Here is a 24,742-nt window from a genome sequence, read left to right as displayed (position 1 = left end):
TTGCAGGAAGACACTGAAATTCTGCATTTTTTCACTTACCATGTCTTTATTGTAGTAGAATTTGATCTGCATGATACATGGTCTTGACACTCCTGCCCAGAGCTGTTTTGGCACTGCCCTCAGTAGGTAGTGCTGTGTCAGGGTTAGTGTGAGGCAGGCATGATGCCCTGTTTCCAGCCTTGGCAGTAAGCTGCAGAGCTTGGTGGTGTCATAAGCTGCAAAGCATTTCAGACATAGCCTCAGGCAGTTTTAGGATTTGAATTAGCGCTTCATATGAGTTAGCTTAACATCATGATCTTTTATCACCGGTGATTGTCAGGCCAGGTGTTGACATGTTGGCCTTGACAAACTGTATCTTAACCAAATTCAAGAAGTTGCAAGAAGTCGGACCTTGCTAAACTGCAATGAGACTGCAGTGAGACTACAGTGTTGTGTAATATGGTTGTGGTTTCCTCTTTGGCCCATGCCTTGAGATCTTGGCTTTGGATTAGCCCTCCACCCAGCCCAGCTCTGTACCACTCTAGCTCCATGTGTCCAAAGAGTTGCTACTCAATGTCAGGCTTGATGACCTCATTGGCTGGCTGTGGTAGTGCAAAGCAGCTGAGCAGAATCAAAGCCTTCTTGTTGGACACTGTTGCTGTTTGGTCAGCACCAGGTGTTTTAATTCACTTAACTGTTAAAAAAAAACATTATTACGGTACACAGTGTTAACTACGTAACTGGGGCTCTCGAGCTCCCTGACACTTGCGACAACACTTGAAAGTCACATCCTGCTGTAAGTTTCATTTTCTCCCCCTTTTTATTTTTCCATATGGTTGCTAGAGCGTGACATGAGAGGATTTTCACTGCCCCCCCTCGCTCGCACAAAAATAATTATGTCTTGTCCCAATCCTGGAAGAATGACTCCCATCCCATCCCATACCAGAGTAAAATAAATCTGAAAATAGTGTTTATTCATATTAGAAATGCATATTTATATATAAAAACGGACATCTGAATCCCGTACTACCCACTTCAGTTTACTTTTTGTCCTGTCCCAATCCTTTGATAAATAGTGAAATTGACTCCCATCATGTGGGAATTCCACTGGAATCCTGAAAAAAAGTCAGCCTCTAATGGCTACCTGGGCATCTCTTGGGAAATACTATACCTGTTTGCAGTGAAATTAAAATAAACTTACTATCTCTTCTCAGCAGCCTGGAGATGAGATTGTGGCAGGAAGAATGTGATGTCAATGTTGTCATTAATTTTCTTTGCAAATGATATTTAACTGTTATCTTTTGCAGGCCACTTCTGTTCAGCCTAACATGCCCCCCTTTTTTTCTTTTAGCTCCAAAACTTAGGGATCAATCCCGCCAACATAGGCTTCAGCACCCCTAACCATGGAGTCCGATAAGTTCATCTGTATCCGGGAGAAGGTGGGCGAGCAGACTCAGGTGGTGATCATTGATATGGCGGACCCCAACACACCTATCCGCAGGCCCATCTCAGCCGACAGCGCCATCATGAATCCAGCCAGCAAGGTCATTGCACTTAAAGGTAAGGCAGTGTATTGGCATTGCAGAGGCCACATTTCTCTAAATCAGTGTAGGAATTAGCACAGAAAAGAGAGCGAGAACTACTTTATATTACTTCAGTGTTGTATTTTAACTAACCCCCCTGTAAGGGACCTGCAGCATTCAGTTCTGACATGTTTGGTCAATATAGTGACATTATCCATTTAATAATTAAGAGTATTTCAAAATTATTTTCATCTGTTTATGCCCATATACATCCAGCTACCTTAGTTTTCTGCCTATGAAGTAGGTTTTATTGGCCAACATGTATTGTTTTTTCCAAACATTTGTCCTGTAAATATTCAAAATGGCATATTTTTATTTTTTTGTCCAACATCCATGATTGCTTTGACTTTTTTGTTGTTTTTGTTTTTGTCTTTTCTATGTTCTTTTTTTTTTTCTTTACTGCTTTCTTATGTGTTTGCAGACGGTGAGTTGAAATTTAACTACTTCATTGTGGAAGTAAAATCCTGTTTTCAAGACCGTTTTTATGAAATTATCCAAACTTATCCCATTCAGTATTGCCCTCTTCAGTAAATAAATGAAGAGTACAGACTATATTGGTTTACAGCTGACATGACTATATCTACCATTGTGTACCAATGGATCATTTAAACCCTGGTTTTGGTACATTTCTCTTTAAACCTATAAGTTAATGGCCTAGCCTTTAATATTTTTCATATTTCTTAACCCATTTCTGGATGATTCTGTGGACCTGTGATCCATATCTAGGCCATTGGAAATATTTCTTTGTAAACAGGATTTAGCTTTCACAGCCTTATAGCTTGCTGGCATTCCATCATTTTTATTACATGTACAAGTGATTAAGAACCTGTTTTACATGTGATAATGGTCATTTTAATTCACATTTCTTCTCAATTTCCATTTGAAATCCATGTCTTCTTCCATCTGTGTGATGTGGTAATTACCCAAACCTGTTGTTTCACTTGTTTCCCGCTGTGTTTAATATTTGTTATTTAATTTAGCAACTTTTGGCAAACTTGTGGTTCTCTATACCAAGGGCTGAAGATTAGTATTACCAGACAGCCTAGACTTAAAGCGCTGACTTGCAACTGTGTGGGAAGTCTCGTGGCATCTGACCGCAGGACTGGTTTGATTTCACATGTTCCTGGTGGGACATTGTTCTATCATAAGTAGATCCAGATGAGGAATGAAATGGGTCAAGAAGAGACTTTAAAAAATAACCTGTGAGGCTTGTTCGTCAGGGTGTGAGAAGTAGAGTTAAGGAGCACTTTCTCTTCAGCAGATCCATAAGCCTAACCGCCTTGTGTGTCCATCTGTGTTCAGCTCTTGGCCGTGGCTCTGTCCAGCTATTAAAATTACACTTTATGAGCCAAACAGCTTGTCTTAGGATGTTTTGCTGAACTATCTCTCTGTGGTCACAGTATTATGCTATGAAATGAGTGGCTGTCTAAGGCCCCCTGGTCATACAGGTTTTCTTGTAAAATGATTTTGATCAGTTTAAATGATCCTTAGGGCGTTGACATGACCAAATTATTAACCCCTGCTCATTGTTTCTTGTCAAATAGTGTAAAATACTAACTAGTCACCTAGTGAACATCAGTTAGTGTTAATGTTATACATTGCGGAGTGAGGAGGTAATAACAGGTTGAATGTCCTTTTTGTTTGGTTAATGCAGTGGTGTCGATGGTAGAAGAACTTTGTAGGTTTGACAGTTTGTGTAAAACTGGCCCTCCTCACTTTAACATCCTTTCTTTGCTGACTGTTTTCCCTAAAGGACAACGTACAGTTATAAATTGTGTGCGGAGCTTTTCTTGAGTTGTAGCTCATTGCTGATAAACATGTGACATACAGACAAGAGCAGGAGTGACCATTCTCAAAATAATTATATCTCTTATAATGCTCCCTGGATACATGTTACACAGCAAACACATAAGGATTGTCGAAAAGCTGCAAAGAAAAAGACCACCGCAATAAGCAGTAAACGGGGTCGTCCTGTGATTAGGACAGCTCAGATAATTCTTCCCGCAAAAAACAAACAAGAAAAAATGGGACAAAAATCATGAGTAAAAATAACGAGTCCTACAAATGCAAACATTTCAGCAGCTCACATTCCTCATCAGCCACAGCACACATGAGTTGTGTGATTATGGAGGATATGTAGTGACTGTGAAATGGAACAGTTACAGTAGCTCAGCAGTGTGTGCAGAGCTCCAGATCCATGTTGGCCCAAGCTGTAGTCTCTGGCTTTTCCTCACTAGTTTTTTCAGTGTATGGTCAGTGTAGACCCTTCCTCCCTCTTTTTCCACCCCCACTGTCTTCCCTGCTCAGTCTACCATAATGATGCTTCTCAGCCGACCTTGTCATGTGACACAGTATCAAGCCTTAACCTTTTCATGTAACCATGTCTGAAGGACGGACACAATGCGCTCACACCTCCAACAGCTGATCATGATTTACTTAAAAATTCCCTTGCTCGCTCTGAAATTTGGCTGCTGCTGCAAGTGGTCCAATCGAGACGCCGCTTTTTGTACCCTGATCCCTTGGCTTAGTGATGGCAAAATGATCTTGACGGTTGTGCTAACGCATTGGTCTTTGCTTTTTCTCACATTGTTGATGAGTACTGAATAATGAGCAAACAAGGAAGTCACACTGCTTCTTAATAAAGCTTTAGCTCTCTAAATTAACCCTAACTAAAAAAACAAGAAATGCAGGTGAGTAAACCTTTTCTGATCTGTTATCAGGACATCGCAGGACATTTAACTTCAATTTTAGACAAACAACTATAATCATTATTGGAATCCTTTCCTGCAACTCTTGTCTAAAAGTCTCTTAATTGCTTAAAACATGCCCTCTTCCCTTTTAATTGTGCATCCACGTATGTGTTTAACTGTCGTATCACCGTTATATACGTATTTGACTCAGATGCAGATGTGTTTGCCTTTTTTGTGAGTTGTTTTGTTTCTTGCTTCCACCCTCTGTCTTCTTTGTTTCTCTGGATGAAGGCTGTTCATTTGATGGGGTGGGCCACGTAGTCGGACATAACAATACATGACATATACTCAATACATTTATTAAACAATCTTTTAAGAGTTGAAGCATTGTCTTAATTACTCTGTATTCTTAATTTAGATTATACTATTTTGCTAAGAAAGAGGTAAACATATATTCAGTCATCTCACAGACCGCAAGGAGCACTTATAACCTTTTTTGTCTTTTTTTTTTTTTTTTTTTTTTGCTCACTGGATTGTTTCGTTAAGCACATTGAAAATAACTAAGAGTTGCCTTAACTCTTCCTCTTTATGTGCTTGAACTGCACATAATTGACACAATGACATCTTGTGTAGCCTCTCAGGAGGGCAAAATTTTATTCACTTTTTCCTTTCTTTCCATGCCTAGTTGTCTCACTACACTTCAGATATGACACAATTTCCGACTACAGCATGTATGGCATCCCCTTTCTATCAGTCATGGTGTCGTTGCTTGATGACCTCTGTCCCATGACTACCAATATTTCAAATTTGAATCTCTCTTTTCTATTGAAATTTGGTGTTTCTTTTCCAATGAGTGTGTGTGTGTGTGTGTGTGTGTGTGTGGACACACTGTTGTCAAATAATATAACTTTCTTCTGGGGCCTGGCTCGCGCCCCCTTTTCCACCCCTCTAGCTGCCAAAACCCTTCAGATCTTCAACATTGAGATGAAGAGCAAGATGAAAGCGCACACCATGACGGACGATGTTACCTTCTGGAAGTGGATCTCCCTTAACACAGTTGCACTTGTGACTGATAATGCCGTTTACCACTGGAGCATGGAGGGTGACTCACAGCCTGTGAAAGTCTTCGACCGCCACTCCAGCCTGGCAGGCTGCCAGATCATCAACTACCGCACTGACGCCAAGCAGAAATGGCTCCTGCTCATCGGCATCTCAGCCCAGGTGATTTTCTGCTCATGTCATCTTAGTTTAACACCAAACACGTTAAGTTCAGTGGTGTAGAACAGAAACGTCTGAAACATGTCTTCATCACAGAGAATAAACAGTAGAAAGACTGTTTGCATTCATAGGTGACAATAGAGGCACAGTAACTTTGCCTTTTAGTATGAGTTAGCCACTCAGTTTGTTTTGTAAATGTATTTATGTGTATTGTTTTGCCTTTTTCAGCAAAATCGGGTGGTGGGAGCCATGCAGCTCTACTCTGTTGACAGAAAGGTTTCACAGCCCATCGAAGGCCATGCTGCCAGCTTCGCCCAGTTCAAGATGGAGGGGAATACAGAGGAGTCGACTTTGTTCTGCTTCGCTGTCAGAGGCCAGGCTGGAGGGAAGGTGAGTGATGCTAATAATATAATGGGGGATTAAATGTCATTGGCATTCTTGTAGCAAAACTTCTGAGTCTGTTTCTCACACGTTTTTCTTTATTGACGCAGTTGCACATCATTGAAGTGGGGACCCCACCAACTGGCAACCAGCCATTTCCAAAGAAAGCAGTGGATGTGTTCTTCCCCCCCCGAAGCCCAGAACGACTTCCCTGTGGCCATGCAGGTGTGGAGCACACTTCCATAATTGACCACCTGGGTCACTTTTTCAAAAAGGCAGCTGTATTTTATATCAAATATATATTGTCTGTATTTTTGCCCCATACGGTGTACAACCATAGACTGTATATAAAGAAGTGGAAGTAGTCATCGTGACGTCATCTGTTGGTTTGTGGACTGCCGTTTTGAAGCCTCGAGTTTGGCCGATAGGGTGGCACGATGTTGAGTTTTTGCAACCAGCGGCACTGGACATGACAATATTTGGACGAGATGGTGGAGCAAACGGCCGTGTGTGGAACTAGCTAGCTTGCTTAGCTAGGTACATCTGTAATTCACATTAACTGTCATTTCAACAGGGCTGACAATTTTGTTTAGCAAACAACAGTCTTAAAACTAAATGTACTCACCAGAGAAAGTCAACAGCCAACTCCTAATACGCTTTTTCAACGGCGCTTGTTAAATTTACACAGTGCCGTAGGTACGAGTCACTCTAGCCTGACTGACAGCTCACCATGGTAAGAACTTTTCAATCACAGATAATCCCGCCCTGAAGCATATTCTGCTTTATGGTCTATTTTCCCCTAAATGGGACCGTAATTTACTAAATGAAAATCATGCTGTATTGAAGAAGACATGAAACTAGTGATTGAGACCATAAACTCATTAGTAAAGTGTTTACTGAGGTAAAGAGGTAAAGCTGAGAAGTAGGGTCATTTTACCATTATTTCTAATGGAACTGGTCGTCTTTTTGCAACCAGAAGAGTCGCTCCCTGCTGGCCGTTCAATAGAATGCAGGATTAAGGGACTGAAGCGTTGGAATCACGTCTCGGACCGGAAGCTTCCCGCTTCTGTAGAACTTAAAATACTTCCACACACTGCTTTTCAGATACTTTGTGTCCTCATTTTCATTTATTAGCTAAGTTTACCCAGAGGTCATAGCTGATAGTGAATTTTAAGAACGCCCTCTGCTGGACACGAGCAAATTATTTTAAATGGTCTGTTGCATTTACAGACTGTAAATTTGGAATTTGGACGGGTCATTACACATTCAAATGAAGTGTGAACGTCAAATAGTAACTGCCCTTGTTCATACAAAGTGAAATCATTTGGCTTATAAAGCAAAATTCTCTCTCTCTCTCTATATCTATCTCTCTCTATATCTATCTATCTATCGTTTTTGTTTGTTTTTTTCCCCCACAGATAAGCTCCAAGCAAGATGTGGTTTTCCTTATTACCAAATATGGCTACATTCACTTATACGACTTGGAGACAGGCACCTGCATCTACATGAACCGCATCAGCGGAGAGACCATCTTTGTCACCGCTCCACATGAGGCCACCTCAGGCATCATCGGGGTCAACAGGAAAGGACAGGTAAGAATGTCAACCAGTGGTTGTCCAAAGTGCTCAAGGAATTTAAATATATGGTTAGCGTGGCTGCTTAGTCTTGTTAATGTCAAAGTAACCAAACCTCTAACTTCTATCACACATCCAGAACAGAACCATTTCTTTATTATGTATTCCTTGTAATCAGCAGTCACATGTCCAGCAAGTCTGACACTGGTTCATGAATGGAAATATTTCTATCAATTGTTGCATTGGGTAAAAACTACAACTCCTTGTTTGTCTGTTGACTTGTTTGTCTGTTGACATCAGGCAAGCTCAGAATTTGCCAGGAGTCCTTATAAATAATCCAAGGTGTAGCGTTTCACACAGAGAGAGGAGAGACGGTTATGTCTTACTGCTTTTGCAAAGCTGAACCAGAGAAGAGAACTAGATCCAGCCAGCTGATGAATAATGTTCCAGCCAGGCCACACACCACATGAATAATTGAGCAAAGAGAGGAAAGCTGATAGGAGGCAATGACAGATCTCTCTGTATGACGGGGCAGTGAAGTGCGTATGTGTGTTTGTACACACATCACATGCACAGAGACAGTGATCTGAGAGATCATAGCCCACTGTCTTGGCCCCTTAGTAGGTTGGTGACCAACAATATTGGTAATCTGATTATTATTACTACAATGAGTTTCCCAGTAAATTTTAACTAAATTACATTTTTTAATTTCTTTTGTTTCTTGTTGGACTGGACAAGTACAACAGTGAAGAATGTGCAGTGCAGGATGATTTAATGGTAGTTTGAAATTTGAGTCAAGGTGTAGGTGAATATTTGTGCTAAATCTTCTGATTTGAATTATTTTTATGAATTAGTGTCTGATATCTACTTTTTTCCCGTCACTATTATTGCTTCCAACCTGCCTATATTGGTCGCTGTAGTTGGTTTGTTATTGGGAGCTATGGACAAGCAGTGCCTGCTTATGTGTTGCATGCAGTGATGACTGCAGTGCAGAACTTCTGCACACAGTCCAGCAAGGGACAGAGGAGGGCAAGGAGTGAGACAGAGCAATAGGGGAAAAAGGGCCCTCCACACAGCACATGATGTGAAGTGGGAGTCACAGCCTGGTGCCCTCAATCCTCTTAGTGCTGGTCCTCTCATCCAATCACAACCTCCACCTTATCTTCCACGTCATCAGCATGGCAGAGACCTGTGATATCTGCCCTACAGTTTTACGTGTGTGTGTGTGTCTGGGCCATTTTATCACTTGATACGACAGCTCGTGTGTCATCTAACTTGGTGCTCTCTTGTTGAGAACAGTTGCTCTGGCAAGTTTGTCTCATGAGACTGATTGTATTTAAATGGTCTTTTTACATTTAGGGTATCGCTAAATATGTCGACAGCAGTGTATCTTGTCACTTAAGAACTGGCTCCTTTGTAAAGAGGATTTCTTTTATGTGGAATGTTTCTCTCACATGTTTCTGTTTGTAATTGTTCCTGACTTTAATATTAGCCTTTGTCTCTTTTGGGTGATGTATCCTCCTCCCTTACTACACCTACATACTTATGATAATCTCCACTTCTGCTCCTTCTTTTCTTTCTGTGTTTTTATTTCAAATACCTCTAATTAGTCCACCCACAGTATAGTGAGTAAGTGACTCTGCTTTAGTGGCAGGGAGAATAAGATCTAGTCACCCGTGTTAAAAGCTGGGACACTGACCTGCTAGGCTTGTTTGTAGAGCGGGCAAACACTGGCTGTCTTTCTCCTTCAGCCCCCTGCCTTTTCCTCTATCCTGCTCCTTTCATTCGACTCATTCTCCTTTCTCTCTCTGTTGCCAGACTGCTCACAGACCATGCGTTACACTGACCCACTAATAATACATTTGCATTTAGCAGCCACAACCCAAGGCCAGACAGAGTTTAATGGAGTTTAATGCTATTGCCTACAGTTACATTCAGCTGAGCTTACTCACTCTGCTAATTTCTGGCACAGGGCGTGGAATGCGTTTGTTTCTGCCAGTGTCGTCTAGATGTATCTCAAATAAGGCAGTCCATCAAATCCACTGGAGATTCCACTTTATATCCGCTTTGTCGATTGATTGGTCTAGCTTGAATTCATAAGCTTGCTAAAACTTGGAACGGTGGGGTTCATTTGACTTAATTTGATTTGAGGCTTCCTATATGAAGAAGCACATGAAGGGAAATGTTAAAAATGTTATGAAATATGGCCGCATGATTACAGTGTTACCTTTTTAGGGGTGGGAGAAAAAACTGATTCTTAGATGCATCACGATGCGGACGTAGAAGACTCTGACTTGATTAACAGTGTCAAAAAAGCCATTATTTAAATGTCAATTGATAACGTAACGTTGACTGAACGCAAAAGGCGGAACTCTCGGAAGTGCAGTGCCCGGACCGTCTCTGGCGACCAGTGTTCCCCCCCCGATGTATTCAGCACACCACTGCTGCGAAATGAATAACCACCGACTTAATTGTCACCCAGTAATTAATATCAATGCACAAATAATGATTTTAACTCATACATTGTGCAAGCATGGTGACACTCAACGCTTGGCAGCTATCTGTGGATCCTGTGTGTGGGGACGAGCGAATTAGAGAGAGTGAGCAGCAAAACATGACATAAAAGTTGGCAGAAAAAAAAAAAATTAAGTCTTTGTCTGGTAATTAACGTGCAGTGTAGGTCACAGTGTGTTCGTTAATAAGTCTGTAGTTTCCCCAACTGCTGGAAAAGTGAAGGCTGTTAGCGCTAGAGAGCATACTTACTATTTACCTACTTGTCAAGAGTTGCGAACATCTGGTAGAAGCTTAGACTAAACTGGTGTACAGCTCTGTCCTGTACACATACTGTACATCCTGATTATTATATTTCAGTTTTCTCTGGTTGTTAAAGAAATGAGAGACCATGGAGATGAGGAATGAAGTAAGTTAGGGATGCAAACTAAGCTAATTAGGAGATGTTTCTTTTGGATTCTTATGTGCTTAGTAATTATCCAGAGATCCGGTATAGAAAGAAATTATGCATCAAGATGCATCGATAATTGTTTTTTAATCACATTGTAGCACTCTGAATCGGGCATTACAATCGTGAATCGTAATCGAATCATGAGGTGCTCAGAGATTCCCACCCCTACTTACCTTGAGTCTGGGCTCTAGTGTACTTTACTGAAACATTCTCTATTCCCTGTAACACAGGTGCTGTCAGTCTGCGTGGAAGAGGAAAACATCATCCCCTACATCACTAACGTGCTGCAGAATCCAGATCTGGCTCTCCGCTTGGCTGTCCGCAACAACCTCGCTGGCGCTGAAGAGCTCTTTGCACGTAAATTCAACAACCTGTTTGCTGCTGGCAACTACTCTGAGGCTGCCAAGGTTGCTGCCAATGCACCAAAGGTACCTATCCTGTTAGCATAAGGGTCAATAAACATATCGGAACAAAAATGTAGTATCAGATCCATATGGTTGTACTTATTGCAGGGCCGTTGTATTTGATTGCATTGTATTCTACCTACTTGTTTTGCCTTGTATCAGTCCTCTCACCTTCCACTGACCTTTCCCCTCTCAGGGTATCCTGCGAACCCCAGACACCATCCGTCGCTTCCAGAGCGTGCCAACTCAGCCAGGCCAGACCTCCCCCTTGCTACAGTACTTTGGTATCCTGTTGGACCAAGGCCAGCTCAACAAGTTCGAGTCCCTGGAGCTTTGCAGGCCTGTCCTCCAGCAGGGGCGAAAGCAGCTTCTGGAGAAGTGGCTGAAGGAAGACAAGGTATTACAGATCTCCATCTCAGCCTCCAGTCACAGGAAGAGGTTCTTCCTGAGCTGCCTGTTTACATGACTTGCCTTTTATCATAGATCACATGAGATCATCCGTTATGTAAAGAATTTGGAAAGTGTCCCTTAGAAACATTTGGGTGGTTCAAAGCTGCTTTAATGTTTTTTGTCATCCACATATTTACCATATTTGCTATAAATATTCTTTGTCAGTATGCTCTCATTGTGTCATTTGGCACAATATAGATGTCCTTTCATTGTGTATATAGCTTTTTTGAAATGTATACAGATGCAGTTAAAAAATTAACATAGATAAAAAAATATATATATACACGCATACATTAAATGAAGAAAAGAAAAAATCTAAAGAGATAGAAAAGAAATAAAAGAATAACACTGTATACTTGTGTTAAAATTATCCTGAATTGCTTCCAGTGCTGACCTTACTTATCCTGCGTTTCAGTTGGAGTGTTCCGAGGAATTGGGTGACCTGGTGAAGGCAGTGGATCCCACCTTGGCTCTCAGTGTCTACCTGAGGGCCAACGTCCCCAACAAAGTCATCCAGTGCTTTGCAGAGACCGGTCAGTTCCCCAAGATCGTCCTGTACGCCAAGAAGGTATGTCAGTCTGAGATGGTATTTGAGCTCTATATTATAATTCCCAAATGATGAAATGAATGGCCAGTAAAGGAGAAGGCACACCATATGAAATAGATTTCCAAACAGAAAACCTTCCCTAATTCAAGAGTGTCAATAAAGTATATAGCAAAAAATGTCAAATGTTTAATGCTTATATGAAGTTTTATGAACTTAAGAGTAGGGCTGCGATACGTCGACTATAAAAAATTGTGGACGTGAAATTTCACTGTCGACGCATCGGTACATAGCTGCTGTTTGAGGGAGAGATAGCAATCTTCATATTAGGAACATTTCTGGTTGTTTATTTCTAACTGCAATGCACTACAGGAAGTGCTGGGGGCAGTATCGCTTATACTGTCTTGACTGTAAAACTACTCACGAAGAAGAAGCTTTCGTGCAAGAAGCGGAAGGCAAAGGAGAAAGAGGCGAACAGCTTTTGTTTTTACAAGTTTAATCACTAAATACACTTTTGAGTGGTTTTGAGGTGAGAAATCAACTGTGTAGAATTTGAATATTGGCAGTTTTACCAAAGTTGATGGCAAATTTTTTTATTTTTTTATTTTACTAGGCCTAAAATGTTATGATTGCAGATCAGCGCCGTAGCGTATTCGCGGAGCACATCCTCTCGCTTGTGTCTCTCTCTCTCCCCCTCATGAACACCACAGCACAAGTCTGTCCGTCACAACGCTGGCAATGTTGGAGACCCAGCTTAAAAAAAAGTTATGAGTAATGGTTTAAAGTACATCAAGGAACATCTGACTTGTGATGTAGCCTACAGAACATTCTCCACTGAGTTATTGCCTAAAACCTATAAGCACTTTTGAAAAATAAACTACAGGAGTAGTTTGAAAGGGAACTGTTGCTTTATTATTCTAAATAGACATTACATCTTTAGTGTACAGTTGTGGTTATAGTACATGCTTTTAATTTGCTTTTATTTTATATAGTTCCAAAGCAAAAATCTTGTAAAAATCAGTGAATTATAGGAGTATCCTGCGCTGTCTTGCCTTCTTCCCTGGTTTCCCCCTGGCACTGATACTGGTGTTCATTCTAAATAGTAAACCTCGTTCACTTAATGGTAACATTAGCTAGTTAGGCTGTGTGTTGGAGGACAGTAATTCACTTGAAAGACATTTAATTAGTTAGTTAGTTAGTCGACTACGAAATAACTAACTGACTACTAAATAGTCATTAGTTGCAGCCCTACTTAAGAGCTCTTCTTGTTGGACTTTGTCAACTAAATTAATGGAGATAAACAATGGCCCTAAAATTTGATTGTATACAATTTTTTTTATTTCTAGGTGGGCTACACTCCAGACTGGATCTTTCTGCTCAGGAATGTGATGCGAATCAACCCAGAACAAGGCCTGCAGTTTGCCCAGATGCTGGTCCAGGATGAAGAACCACTGGCTGACATCACACAGGTCAGAGGAAAGGAGCAGACATTTCCAGTGATCCATCAGGAATACATACATTACTTATGAACTACTTTATAAAGTATTTAAGAAAATGTTTGGCAGTCTGTTATATCATATAAATGAGTGGACTAGGTCAGTGTTTAAGAGATTTATGTCTTACTTACTGAGATGAGTAATTTAGGAGATTAAAAACCAACTGCACAGGATGGTTGGGGTTGTACTGCTGAGTCTGAGACAGACATTGTGACCTTACATCCTGAGCTGTCAACAAGTCAACCCCAAGCTTTCCTTGATATTGGACTGGAAACCATTTGACTGAGTCACATGACATGCTAACATCTGTGAACCTCAGCTATCCTGTAGTATAAAGGAAATGCACCTCTTCCTTTGCTTCCTGCCACTGCAGACACGGTGCACTGCATATGTCAGCTGCTGACAGAGCCTCCTTTGTTGCCTGAAGCACTGTACTGGTAGGGCCCAGGAGTTTTAAGAATAAAACACATTGCAGCAGGGGCTTTCTTCAATCTTTGGGAGTTGAAATGTGTTTTTTTTTTCAGCCAACTTTCACTTTTCATTGCAAGTGGCCAGCTTTCAAGAAGTATGTGGTCTTCTTGCATCTGTCAAGTTTTTAATCCTGTCAGTGGTGCAGAAGGTTAGGAGAGTGTGGCAGGTGTGTTGTACTTATCCTGAGGGGAGGTTTGAGTGTACTTATAGCTTCACAGGTTTCCCGCGGCTCCTTAAAAAGTCTTAGAAGGTCTTAAATTGAAATCAGGGAAATTAAGGTCTTAAATTGCCGTAAATTTACTGTAGGTATTAAATTTGCCGATGGTGCGTTTAAGGCGGTTTTAATGCCAGGTGTAAACAGCATCTGTGTTCCCCAATTCAGAATATGCAAAGTCATTCACATGTGGTGAAAATGAAACTGCTAAATATGGCATTGTGTCGTTCATTAAGAGATCAAATGCGCGTCTCTTTTCTATCAAAGAAATTGTTTCAAAATTTGAGGTCTTAATTTTATATTTGTTGAGGTCTTAAAAAGCATTAAATTTGACTTTTAAAATGGTGCAAGAACCCTGCTACAGTGCAGTAGTACTTCATTTGTTCAAAGACTTGTTTTAGTAAGTAATATTCTTGTCAGACTTTTAGTAGCTACACAAGCATGGTCTCTTTTCCTCTCTTTGAGTTTTAGTTCTCACCCGTGTGTCTCTGTGTCTGTCCAGATCGTCGATGTATTCATGGAGTATAACCTGATCCAGCAATGCACCTCATTCCTTCTGGACGCTCTGAAGAACAACAGGCCCTCAGAAGGACCGCTGCAGACTCGCCTGCTGGAGATGAACCTCATGCATGCTCCACAGGTGAACACATTTAGTCGTACTTTACTAAATGAAATCCTGTTAATAGAGCTGGGATGCAGTTTTTGCTAACGTTTTGTTTTTTTATTATTGCTTAATGTCATGGGTTGCAGGTTGCTGATGCTATTTTGGGAAACCAAATGTTCACCAACTACGATCGTGCCCACATTGCCCAGCTGTGTGAGAAGGCTGGACTCCTGCAAAGAGCGCTGGAGCACTACACTGACCTGTACGACATCAAGCGCGCTGTGGTGCATACACACCTGCTCAACCCAGAGGTAGGCTTCAGTTATTGACTGAGGGAAACTGAACTAAAACTACAGGCTACTGTTCTTTCTAGTAAAAGAAACAATAGCTTACTGTGGATTTTTTTACTAACTCCATGGAAGATATTGTACAACGTATAACTTAAAGTAACATTCCCTCCTGCACCTCCAGTGGCTGGTGAACTTCTTTGGCTCTCTGTCCGTGGAGGACTCTCTGGAGTGCCTCAGGGCCATGCTGTCAGCCAACATTCGCCAGAACCTGCAGATCAGTGTGCAGGTGGCTTCCAAGTACCACGAACAGCTCACCACACAGGCTCTCACCGAGCTCTTTGAGTCTTTCAAGAGCTTTGAAGGTGAGATCCTTTATACTGGCATACTGCTTCATTTGATATGTGAATCTTTTTTAGTGAAACACTGTAATTTCTAATCCAGACAATATAAATGTTGGGCTTTTTGACATTCATAGACATTGATGACATGCTTGCTCATAAGACTGAGTGCAGTCAGAGACACAAATTCTTGAGAAGAAGCCAGTACAGTCCTTAAAAGTTTATTGTATGGTTTATAATTCACCTACATGTCCCTGGATCCAGCTAGACATTAATGGTATTTGACTTGTCCTTCAGTTTTATTTATGCAGCCATTACCTCTCGCCACTGTACTTATATGGATGGCCCCTCACTATCAATTAGACAAGTAGGCCAGAGCAGAGGCAGGACAGTCAATAGACTGTGCAGTATGGCCTGGAGGTGTATTAGTTGAGCTCCTCTATTACTGGAGAATAAAGGTTGTAAGCAAGAGTAAACTAAACTAATTGGGGGGAAAAGAAAAACAGCAGTCAAGGAGCTACATTTATCAGGTACAGGTACATACATCTTTTCAGGATGTATTACTGGATCCACAAAGCTATCATTAGATGGGTGGAGCTGTAGACGTGCATGTCTTTTGAAGCTTAATATAAGTGGCTGACTGTGTCTTTCAGGTCTGTTCTACTTCCTGGGCTCTATTGTGAACTTCAGTCAGGACCCTGAAGTTCACTTCAAATACATCCAGGCCGCCTGCAAGACAGGCCAGATCAAAGAGGTGGAGCGGATCTGTAGAGAGAGCAACTGCTACGACCCTGAGCGCGTCAAGAACTTCCTCAAGGTAAAGCCTCAGGACAGATGGAGTGATCAAACACTGACATTTAACAGCTCTTTTCTTCCTTTACCTGGTCCTTTTATTTTACTTTTGTCACTCACTCTCCTCTCTTGTACACTGTATCTTTCTGTCCTTAGAAATTATGTTGCTTTTTTCATTATCAACTCTTTTCTGAACAACACCAGTCTTTCAGAATTTTACGCCGTGTTGGTTTTAAGGTGTATTATCTTTCTAGTGTTTACGATTTTAAAATCACAATTTCCAGTCTGTTTTCATCGCATACTCCTTGAAGTGCTTTGTCATTCTTTTAAATGCTACATGCTATTAAAAGAAAAGCTTCACAGATTAACAATTTGACCCCTTTCTCTAGATTAGATTCCTATCACTATCAGATCCCCAGCAGTCTGGTTTAAAATTATCAGAACAATCTTCCTGGCAGTCACTTATCTTTTGTGCTTTTCCTCTTTTGTCTGTGGAATGGCAGGACATGTATCAGGTAGGTGCTTCCCCACAGTACAGGACTTCTCCCTTTTTTTTTGCTTTCACCCCTACCTCTTAACTTTAGGCACAGGAAAGCGGATTTGTATGGAGACGTATAAATGTTTATACACCACAATCCATATATCCTCTGGGTTGCAAAAAAGTGCTTTACCTAGTCACTGGAAGTTTGGTGAACAAGATGTGGTCCTGTTCTCCTTATTTGAATAGTCAGATTTGTCAGTGCCGCATGTTCTTAGATGATGTCGACAAGGTGCATAATGTGCTGTTAGTGTTGACCTGTCATCTATTTTTAGATGCCTTGTTCCGTGAATCTTCTGTGAAACGCTCATTTTGTAGTGAAATCCATTTGTTGTACTAACAAACTTTTTTCCCCCGCGCTCCTTATTATTGTATTAAATGTGTAAGTTTTTATCCCTTCAAGAGAGTTGACGTAGCTAGAAAATGTTATTAATTTTATTTTCAGTGACTGATAAATGTCTTACTCATACACCGTACACCAGCCATCATCAATACTTTTATATCAGCAGTAAAATAAATATATATACAATAAACGTTAGATGAAACCTGTTGCATCGGGGTTGGTTGATGTTTTGTGGCTCGTAAATGTGTGTTGGTTGTGTTTGGCTTACTGAACATGACCTCTTTCCCATCTCTGTGTGTGACGACAGGAAGCCAAACTCACCGACCAGCTGCCGCTCATCATCGTCTGTGACCGTTTTGACTTTGTCCACGACCTGGTCCTCTACCTGTATCGCAACAACCTGCAGAAGTACATTGAGATCTATGTTCAGAAGGTAAGACTCAGCGAAGAAGTGTTTAAATGCCTCATGGCGATTATACTTGTATCACAGAAATAAGCAAATGAGATTTATTGTTAAAATGTGCGTCTCTAGGTGAATCCTAGCCGTCTGCCTGTTGTGGTTGGTGGTCTCTTGGACGTGGACTGCTCAGAGGATGTCATCAAGAGCCTGATCCTGGTTGTCAGAGGACAGTTTTCTACTGATGAACTGGTCGCTGAGGTGGAAAAGAGGAACAGGTGCTGCGCTATTCCACCTACATGTTTCCACAACATTACAACTAAACAGTTTAAGTCATTTTGACTTCCCAGATAATGGTGAAGTTTTGAAAACCATTAGAAAAGGTTAATTATGAGGAGAGAAAATGTTGTACAAGCCACTAGTTACACTTTGTCTGGAACACACCGGATGGCTGATAAATAATCACTTTCATTATTCACACATTATCACTTTCTCTAATGAAATGTATGATTGCTATTTTCTAATATTTGTCATCAAAATGTGAAATTGTTAATTTATTCTACTCATAAATTGTCTGCTTTGTGCTTTAGATCAAACTAAAAACAGTAAGGATTTATTTCTGACTTAATTTTTCATCAACCAAAATAAACATTTAGCAGGAACACAGGCACTGTGAGTTATACACATTTAAAAGTAAGAGAAGACACAGTGATCAGCTTTACAGGTAGTATTGTTACAGTTGTAGTGAGTAGTGCAAAACTAGTCGTGTTATTGGGCAGTAACAAGTTGTGATAATATTTTAAAAATAAAATTGTTAGTAAATTGCAGCTCTCTCAAGAGGAATCTGTGACTTATTCAACATAACAAGCTTAAAACCGAACACCACATGGAGAACCTTATCTATTTTATTCTCCAAGTAGGAACTCAAACGTGCTTCATCCCCTTCGGAGATGTTGTGTGAGCAGTCAGAGAGAGTTCTGATGTCCCTCTTCTTTTGCAGACTGAAGCTGCTGCTGCCCTGGCTGGAGTCTCGTATCCACGAAGGCTGTGAGGAGCCTGCTACCCATAATGCCTTGGCCAAGATCTACATTGACAGCAACAACAACCCCGAACGCTTCCTGAGGGAAAACCCGTACTATGACAGCCGTGTGGTGGGAAAGTACTGCGAGAAGAGAGACCCACACCTGGCCTGTGTGGCGTATGAGAGGGGACAGTGTGACCAGGAGCTGATCAATGTGAGGATGTATTTTTGCGCTTGCCTGCCACCCATCTGTGTATCTAAATATCTGTTTCAGTTCAGCTTCCTTTTTTGATGTAGTACATTAAACCGCCTTCACTATAGCTTGAAGAATTGTAATTTCTGTTCTTTTCATATCAGGTCTGCAATGAGAACTCTCTGTTCAAGAGCTTGTCTCGCTACCTGGTCCGCCGCAAAGACCCTGACCTGTGGGCCAGCGTGCTCCTGGAGAGCAACCCCTTCAGACGACCACTCATTGACCAGGTAAAGTGTAGTCGAGACGAGTCTTTTCTCATTTCATGCAAGTGCCTGGTGCTTCTCTAAGCTTCTGTGCCTTTGCCCCTCAGGTGGTGCAGACTGCACTGTCAGAAACCCAGGACCCAGAGGAGGTGTCAGTCACTGTCAAGGCCTTCATGACCGCAGACTTGCCCAACGAGCTCATTGAGCTGCTGGAGAAGATTGTGTTGGACAACTCTGTCTTCAGTGAACACAGGTGTTTAGCTGGAACATGTTGAATGTTTTTGCTGTGTTCCCATGGGTCATTTTAAAATTTAATTGCAGAAAAATGCGCTGAGGGTTTCATGTCTTCTCTTTCCCACAGAAATCTGCAGAACCTGCTGATCCTAACGGCGATCAAAGCTGACCGTACCCGTGTGATGGAGTACATCAGCAGGCTGGACAACTATGATGCTCCCGATATCGCTAACATTGCTATCAGCAATGAACTCTTTGAGGAGGCCTTTGCCATCTTTAAGAAGTTTGACGTGAACACCTCTGCAGTGCAGGTCAGTCATTAGCTCTTAAACAGCTACACTAATAAGTTAATGACTGAAGGCGTGTTGATCATCCAATTTAAAAAAAATTAAATAAAAATTTTAACCTAGGTGCTGATCGAGCATATTGGCAACCTGGACCGGGCCTATGAGTTTGCAGAACGCTGCAATGAGCCGGCTGTGTGGAGCCAGCTGGCTAAGGCTCAGCTACAGAAGGACTTGGTTAAAGAGGCTATTGACTCCTACATCAAAGCCGATGATCCCTCTGCATACATGGAGGTTGTACAGGCTGCTGATAAGAGCGGTAAGGAGACTTGTTGACCGCAAGTAAGAAAACCTGGCGAGTGGGGAGGAAAAAAAAAAAGCACCAAACTTGGTTGAGAATTTATTTCATAGTGTCTTATGTGGCTGAGGCCCTGCTGTTGTGACAATGAGGCAAATCGGAGGGCTTTCAAAACCTGACCAAAGTGTAGAGGGAATGAATACCATCTGACTTATCGTCATGGTGAGCTGATCAATCACTAACAGTAGGCAGGAATGCAGGGTTTCAGAGAAAGCTGCTAGTTGTTTGCCAGCGCAGCTTCGATTGAAAGCAGTCAATACGCAGCGCATCAGCTGTGTTGCGGAGTTAGTGTATTGAGTTTTGTGCCCCAGGGGTATTGGCTGATAGTTGCAGCAATTCTCTCTTGAAAGTGCACACTATCAGCATAAAATACAGTTGAGGCAGTGCTCTACATCTACCAAACAACCAAAAAAAAGAAAAGGATTAAGTAGAAACCAACGGCTGAAGATTATATATACATGTGTTTCAGGTAACTGGGAGGACTTGGTCAAATTCCTTCAGATGGCTCGTAAGAAGGCCCGCGAGTCCTACGTGGAGACGGAGCTCATCTTTGCCTTGGCCAAAACCAATCGCCTGGCTGAACTGGAGGAGTTCATCAACGGACCCAACAATGCTCACATCCAACAGGTTAGCCTAGCTCTCATACAGCCCTCTGTGAATAAGCTGTCAGGTCAAAAGGTATAATACTATGTTTTTATTTAAATCTTTTGTAGGTTGGTGACCGCTGCTATGATGAGAAAATGTATGATGCAGCTAAGCTGCTATACAACAACGTCTCCAACTTTGGTCGTCTCGCTTCAACTCTGGTGCACCTCGGGGAGTACCAGGCTGCTGTGGATGGCGCCCGTAAGGCCAACAGCACCCGCACCTGGAAAGAGGTGTGCTTCGCCTGCGTGGATGGAAATGAGTTCAGACTGGCCCAGATGTGCGGTCTCCACATCGTGGTGCACGCTGACGAGCTGGAGGAGCTGATCAACTACTACCAAGTAAGATGAAAATGAAGGCTTTTTTGTGTGTATGTTTGTGGTTTCATCTTCTGGTATGTTATTTCAAGTATTCATTTTTAGACATGCCACTTCCCAACAGCTTAGCCCACATACATACATAAGCGCACATTCACCACATTCCATCCTCCCTCTTCTCTCTCTCTCTCAGGACCGCGGTTACTTTGAGGAGCTGATCACCATGTTGGAGGCCGCTCTGGGCCTGGAGCGCGCTCACATGGGGATGTTCACGGAGCTGGCCATCCTTTACTCCAAGTTCAAGCCCCAGAAGATGAGGGAACATCTGGAGCTCTTCTGGTCCAGAGTTAACATCCCAAAGGTCCTGAGAGCAGCAGAGCAGGCGCACCTGTGGGCAGAGCTGGTCTTCCTGTACGACAAGTATGAGGAATTTGACAACGCCATCATCACCATGATGAACCACCCGACAGATGCCTGGAAGGAGGGACAGTTCAAAGACATCATCACCAAGGTACAGTTTGAAACTAAGATCATGTTTTAATATTATATTTTCTTTTTGTTTCTGAGATGCGTGTCAGCTGTATGTCATTAGTACTAACTTACCTACTTGTCAAGGGTTGAGAATATCAGGTAGAAGCTTAGATTAAACTGGTGTACAGCTCTGTCCTGTACACATACTGGACATCCTGATAGTTATATTTCAGTTTTCAGAGTAGTCTGACAACTGGTTGTTTTAAAGAAATGAGGGACCATGGAGCTGAGGTTAATGAAGTAAATTAGGGATGCAAACTAGTCCTTTTAAGCTAATTAGGAGATGTTTCTTTTGGATATAATGCACAAATTTAATGCTTAGTAATATCCAGAGATCCTGTATAGGAAAAAATTATGGATCAAGATGCATCGATAATCGTTTAATTAATCGCATCGCAGCCCTCTGAATCGTAATCAAATCGTGAGGTTGGTTATCGCCTAAAAGGTCTTTATTATTGCCTGAAACTGTGATTGTATGATTTCTGAATACAAAATAAGTATGTCATTGAAGATGGTATTATGCAATCCAACAGTACAGTATTGCAAATTTATAATCATTGTGCCTCATATTGCATTATATATTCGCCTGTCCAGTGTTAAATAAATAATAAATTATTTTTCTAAGATTGTCTTTCCCTCTGCACCCTGTGTAGGTGGCCAACGTGGAGCTGTACTACAAAGCCACCCAGTTCTATCTGGAGTTCAAGCCCCTGTTACTGAATGATTTGCTCATAGTGCTTTCCCCCAGACTGGACCACTCCCGTGCTGTCAACTTCTTCAGCAAGGTACACTTTAATCTCTCATTATGATAAGGATGTGTAGAGTGTGATAGGAATTTTCTCTGTTTGCTAGAATAAACTGAATTTCCAGCTGACCGGTTTGATACCTGGCATGTGTGTCAACAGGTGAAACAGCTCCCTCTGATCAAACCCTACCTGCGGTCAGTACAGAACCACAACAACAAATCAGTCAATGAAGCACTTAACAACCTCTTCATCACAGAAGAGGACTATCAGGTGAGAGCCTTTTACAGTGCTGCTGTACTTTGTATTTCATAAATGTCATTATTCTTTGATTTAAAGGTTGTGTGTAATGTTTCTGAGGATTTATTGAGAGAAATGCAATATAAGATCCATAACTATGTTTCCAGTAGTGTGGAAAGACCTTACATAATAAACCAATATGGTTTTATTACCTTAGAATAAGCCATTTATATCTACATAACCACGGGTCCCTCCTTCCATGGACGTCGCCATGCTGCATCGTAGTATTAACCTACTGCCGGGGTCTGCAAATAGGTTTTGCATCGGAGCAATATTTTCAACCGTTAGATTGTGGGTGAGAATATCATGGTGTGTGGTTAGCTTAGTCAGTAAAGCATAGGTCTTGCATTCTAAGGGTTGAGTGTTCGATCCCACCTTGGGACAACTTTTTTTTTTATTCTGTCTTCAAAAAAATGGATTATGCAGCGTTTCTCAGGTTCACATTACGGGATCTGCTGCAGTGTTTCTGTTTCAATGTTTGATCCACAACCATTAACCTACGGAGTCTTCGCATTTCCCCAGTGTCTCCAGGCAGAGGACATTTAGGCTCTTTCAGAGGTGTGTCAAGCAGGCTACAGACTCTTTAATGTAGTTCAGAATTTTTCAAAGTAAAAGCTCAGTTCAACTCCAAATACAGCGTTACAGTAAAGAAGCTTCTTGCGCTTTTATTTTGTGGGCAATACCACTAAAGAGGAAGTGATTATGTGAGGAACTGTTGATCTGAGATCTATGTCAGCACACTATCCAATTATTTATATTTTTTGCCGCTATCAAAGCACAATAATCTGGCAGCGGGCCAGATATTATTACTGGCGGGCAGTTTTGGCGAGGGTTCACAGAGAGAATGAATGTGTTTCCCTTGTCAGTGTTTGTATGAACTTTATCTAATGTGTGGTTTATAATGGACTGTGGTGCAGAAACAGTAACAATGTTTCACACTCTTGGCGTCTGTCAGTGGCCAAGTCACAGTAACACATGGTTTTACTGAATAATTAAGCAAATATCATTTCTTAATAAAGAAACCTTATTTTTTGACTGGCCACTTTCTGCTCACCTGCTAGATGCCACTAAATCTTACACACTGAACCTTGAATACTCTCCCCCTTTTTTTCCCCCGTTACACTCATGTTAGGCACTGAGGACATCAATAGATGCCTACGACAACTTTGATAACATCTCACTGGCCCAACGCCTGGAGAGGCACGAGCTGATTGAGTTCAGGAGAATCGCTGCCTACCTCTTCAAGGGCAACAACCGCTGGAAACAGAGTGTGGAGCTCTGCAAGAAGGACAAGCTCTATAAGGTGCCCCCCTATCCTTTCCCCACAACAATCACCTTTACATTCTTTGTAAATGTTTCTGATACACTCCCTCAATTGGCTAAGACCTTTCCTTAAACCTGTCCGTGCTGTGTCTCCTCTGCAGGATGCCATGCAGTATGCGTCAGAGTCCAAGGACACCGAGCTGGCAGAGGAGCTGCTGTCCTGGTTCCTACAGGAGGAAAAGAGAGAGTGTTTCGCCGCCTGCCTGTTCACCTGCTATGACCTGCTACGGCCTGACGTGGTGCTGGAGACCGCCTGGAGGCACAACATCATGGACTTTTCTATGCCATACTTCATTCAGGTCATGAGGGAGTACCTCAGCAAGGTGGGTCAGCTCTTTTCAGGTTGGAGATAAGTGAACTGAGGAATAAATAGGTTTTGATATAAATGAAGACCGTATAGCTGTGCAGAACTGCGGTCATGCTGTCAGAGGATCGATGCAATGTCAGAACAAATGTGAATACCAGCACACATGATTTAGTTTGATGCGGATTCATGCGGGTTATCTTATTGCATTGTGAGAGGTAGTAGTCAAGTCATCTAAACAAGGTCTTTTTTAGACCGTGCAGTCAGGAGTGAGGATGCTGATTAATATTCTTAATTATGTTTTTAGGCCCGTTTTCGATTGTGTGAAGCATCAGTTATTCAAACCACTAAATTAATAGACATAATGGCACATAATTATCCTCTTCTCCTTTTTGTGGTCATTTGAGTTTATTGAGTCTCCATGAACAAATCATAGTTTTACAGAATTGTAATATTACCATTTATGTTTTATAGGCAAAATGAGAATCCTATGATGGCTGCAACTGCAAGTAATCTGGCCTGTTGACAAATTTATAATCCTTACAGCATTCAAAATATGAAGCTACCATTTTTTCCCCCTTTGACTTCCTTTAAAATAGGTGGTATCAAATAAAAGACGGCACACTTCCGTTCTGATGGTCTTCTGTTGACCGAATCTCTTTACAGGGAAATGTTTTTAATGTTGTTCTTCTATGCTGCACCTCTTCTCTTCCAGGTTGATGCAGTTAAGGAACAGGTGAAAGCTAAATGCTCTGTTTTTGATCTGAAAGTATATAGCTCGGAAGACTGCGGCCTTGAGTGTGCATGGTTGCAGCTACACTCTCACTTCGACACAGTCACTGAGGCATCTTTCAAGCTGAGATTATAGTTGTTGGGGAACTAGATTTGTAGTCTGTAATAAAAGTCGGAGGAAATTAAACTGTAGCTGTCTGCTGCAAGAATACAAGATTGGAGATTT

At 41.6% G+C, this 24,742-nt stretch overlaps 1 protein-coding gene across 1 annotated transcript; it reads left to right on the top strand.

Moving 5' to 3' along the window:
* Window positions 1–1,330: 1,330 nt before the first annotated feature.
* LOC119881860 (clathrin heavy chain 1-like) lies at window positions 1,331–23,803 on the top strand (the record flags this gene model as incomplete). The annotated part of the gene is given in 29 exon segments (XM_038691960.1): window positions 1,331–1,539; window positions 1,984–1,986; window positions 5,205–5,473; window positions 5,699–5,860; window positions 5,962–6,036; window positions 6,038–6,076; window positions 7,270–7,443; window positions 10,618–10,815; window positions 10,988–11,188; window positions 11,657–11,809; window positions 13,132–13,254; window positions 14,469–14,606; window positions 14,717–14,881; window positions 15,042–15,222; window positions 15,852–16,015; window positions 17,179–17,304; window positions 17,404–17,546; window positions 18,269–18,503; window positions 18,647–18,769; window positions 18,853–18,998; window positions 19,107–19,290; window positions 19,390–19,582; window positions 20,091–20,248; window positions 20,335–20,607; window positions 20,777–21,094; window positions 21,768–21,899; window positions 22,020–22,130; window positions 23,290–23,460; window positions 23,582–23,803. Coding segments are annotated over 29 exon segments (4,737 nt in total), but the record flags the coding sequence as incomplete, so codon positions are not given.
* Window positions 23,804–24,742: the final 939 nt, after the last annotated feature.

This window comes from Micropterus salmoides, unplaced genomic scaffold, assembly GCF_014851395.1.
Source record: "Micropterus salmoides isolate LMB-PRFRI ecotype aquatic unplaced genomic scaffold, ASM1485139v1 Ms_hic_scaffold_2752, whole genome shotgun sequence".
Classification (NCBI taxonomy): Eukaryota; Metazoa; Chordata; class Actinopteri; order Centrarchiformes; family Centrarchidae; genus Micropterus; species Micropterus salmoides.
Note: the sequence above shows the minus strand (reverse complement) of the source record. Positions and strands in the feature narration are given on the sequence as shown.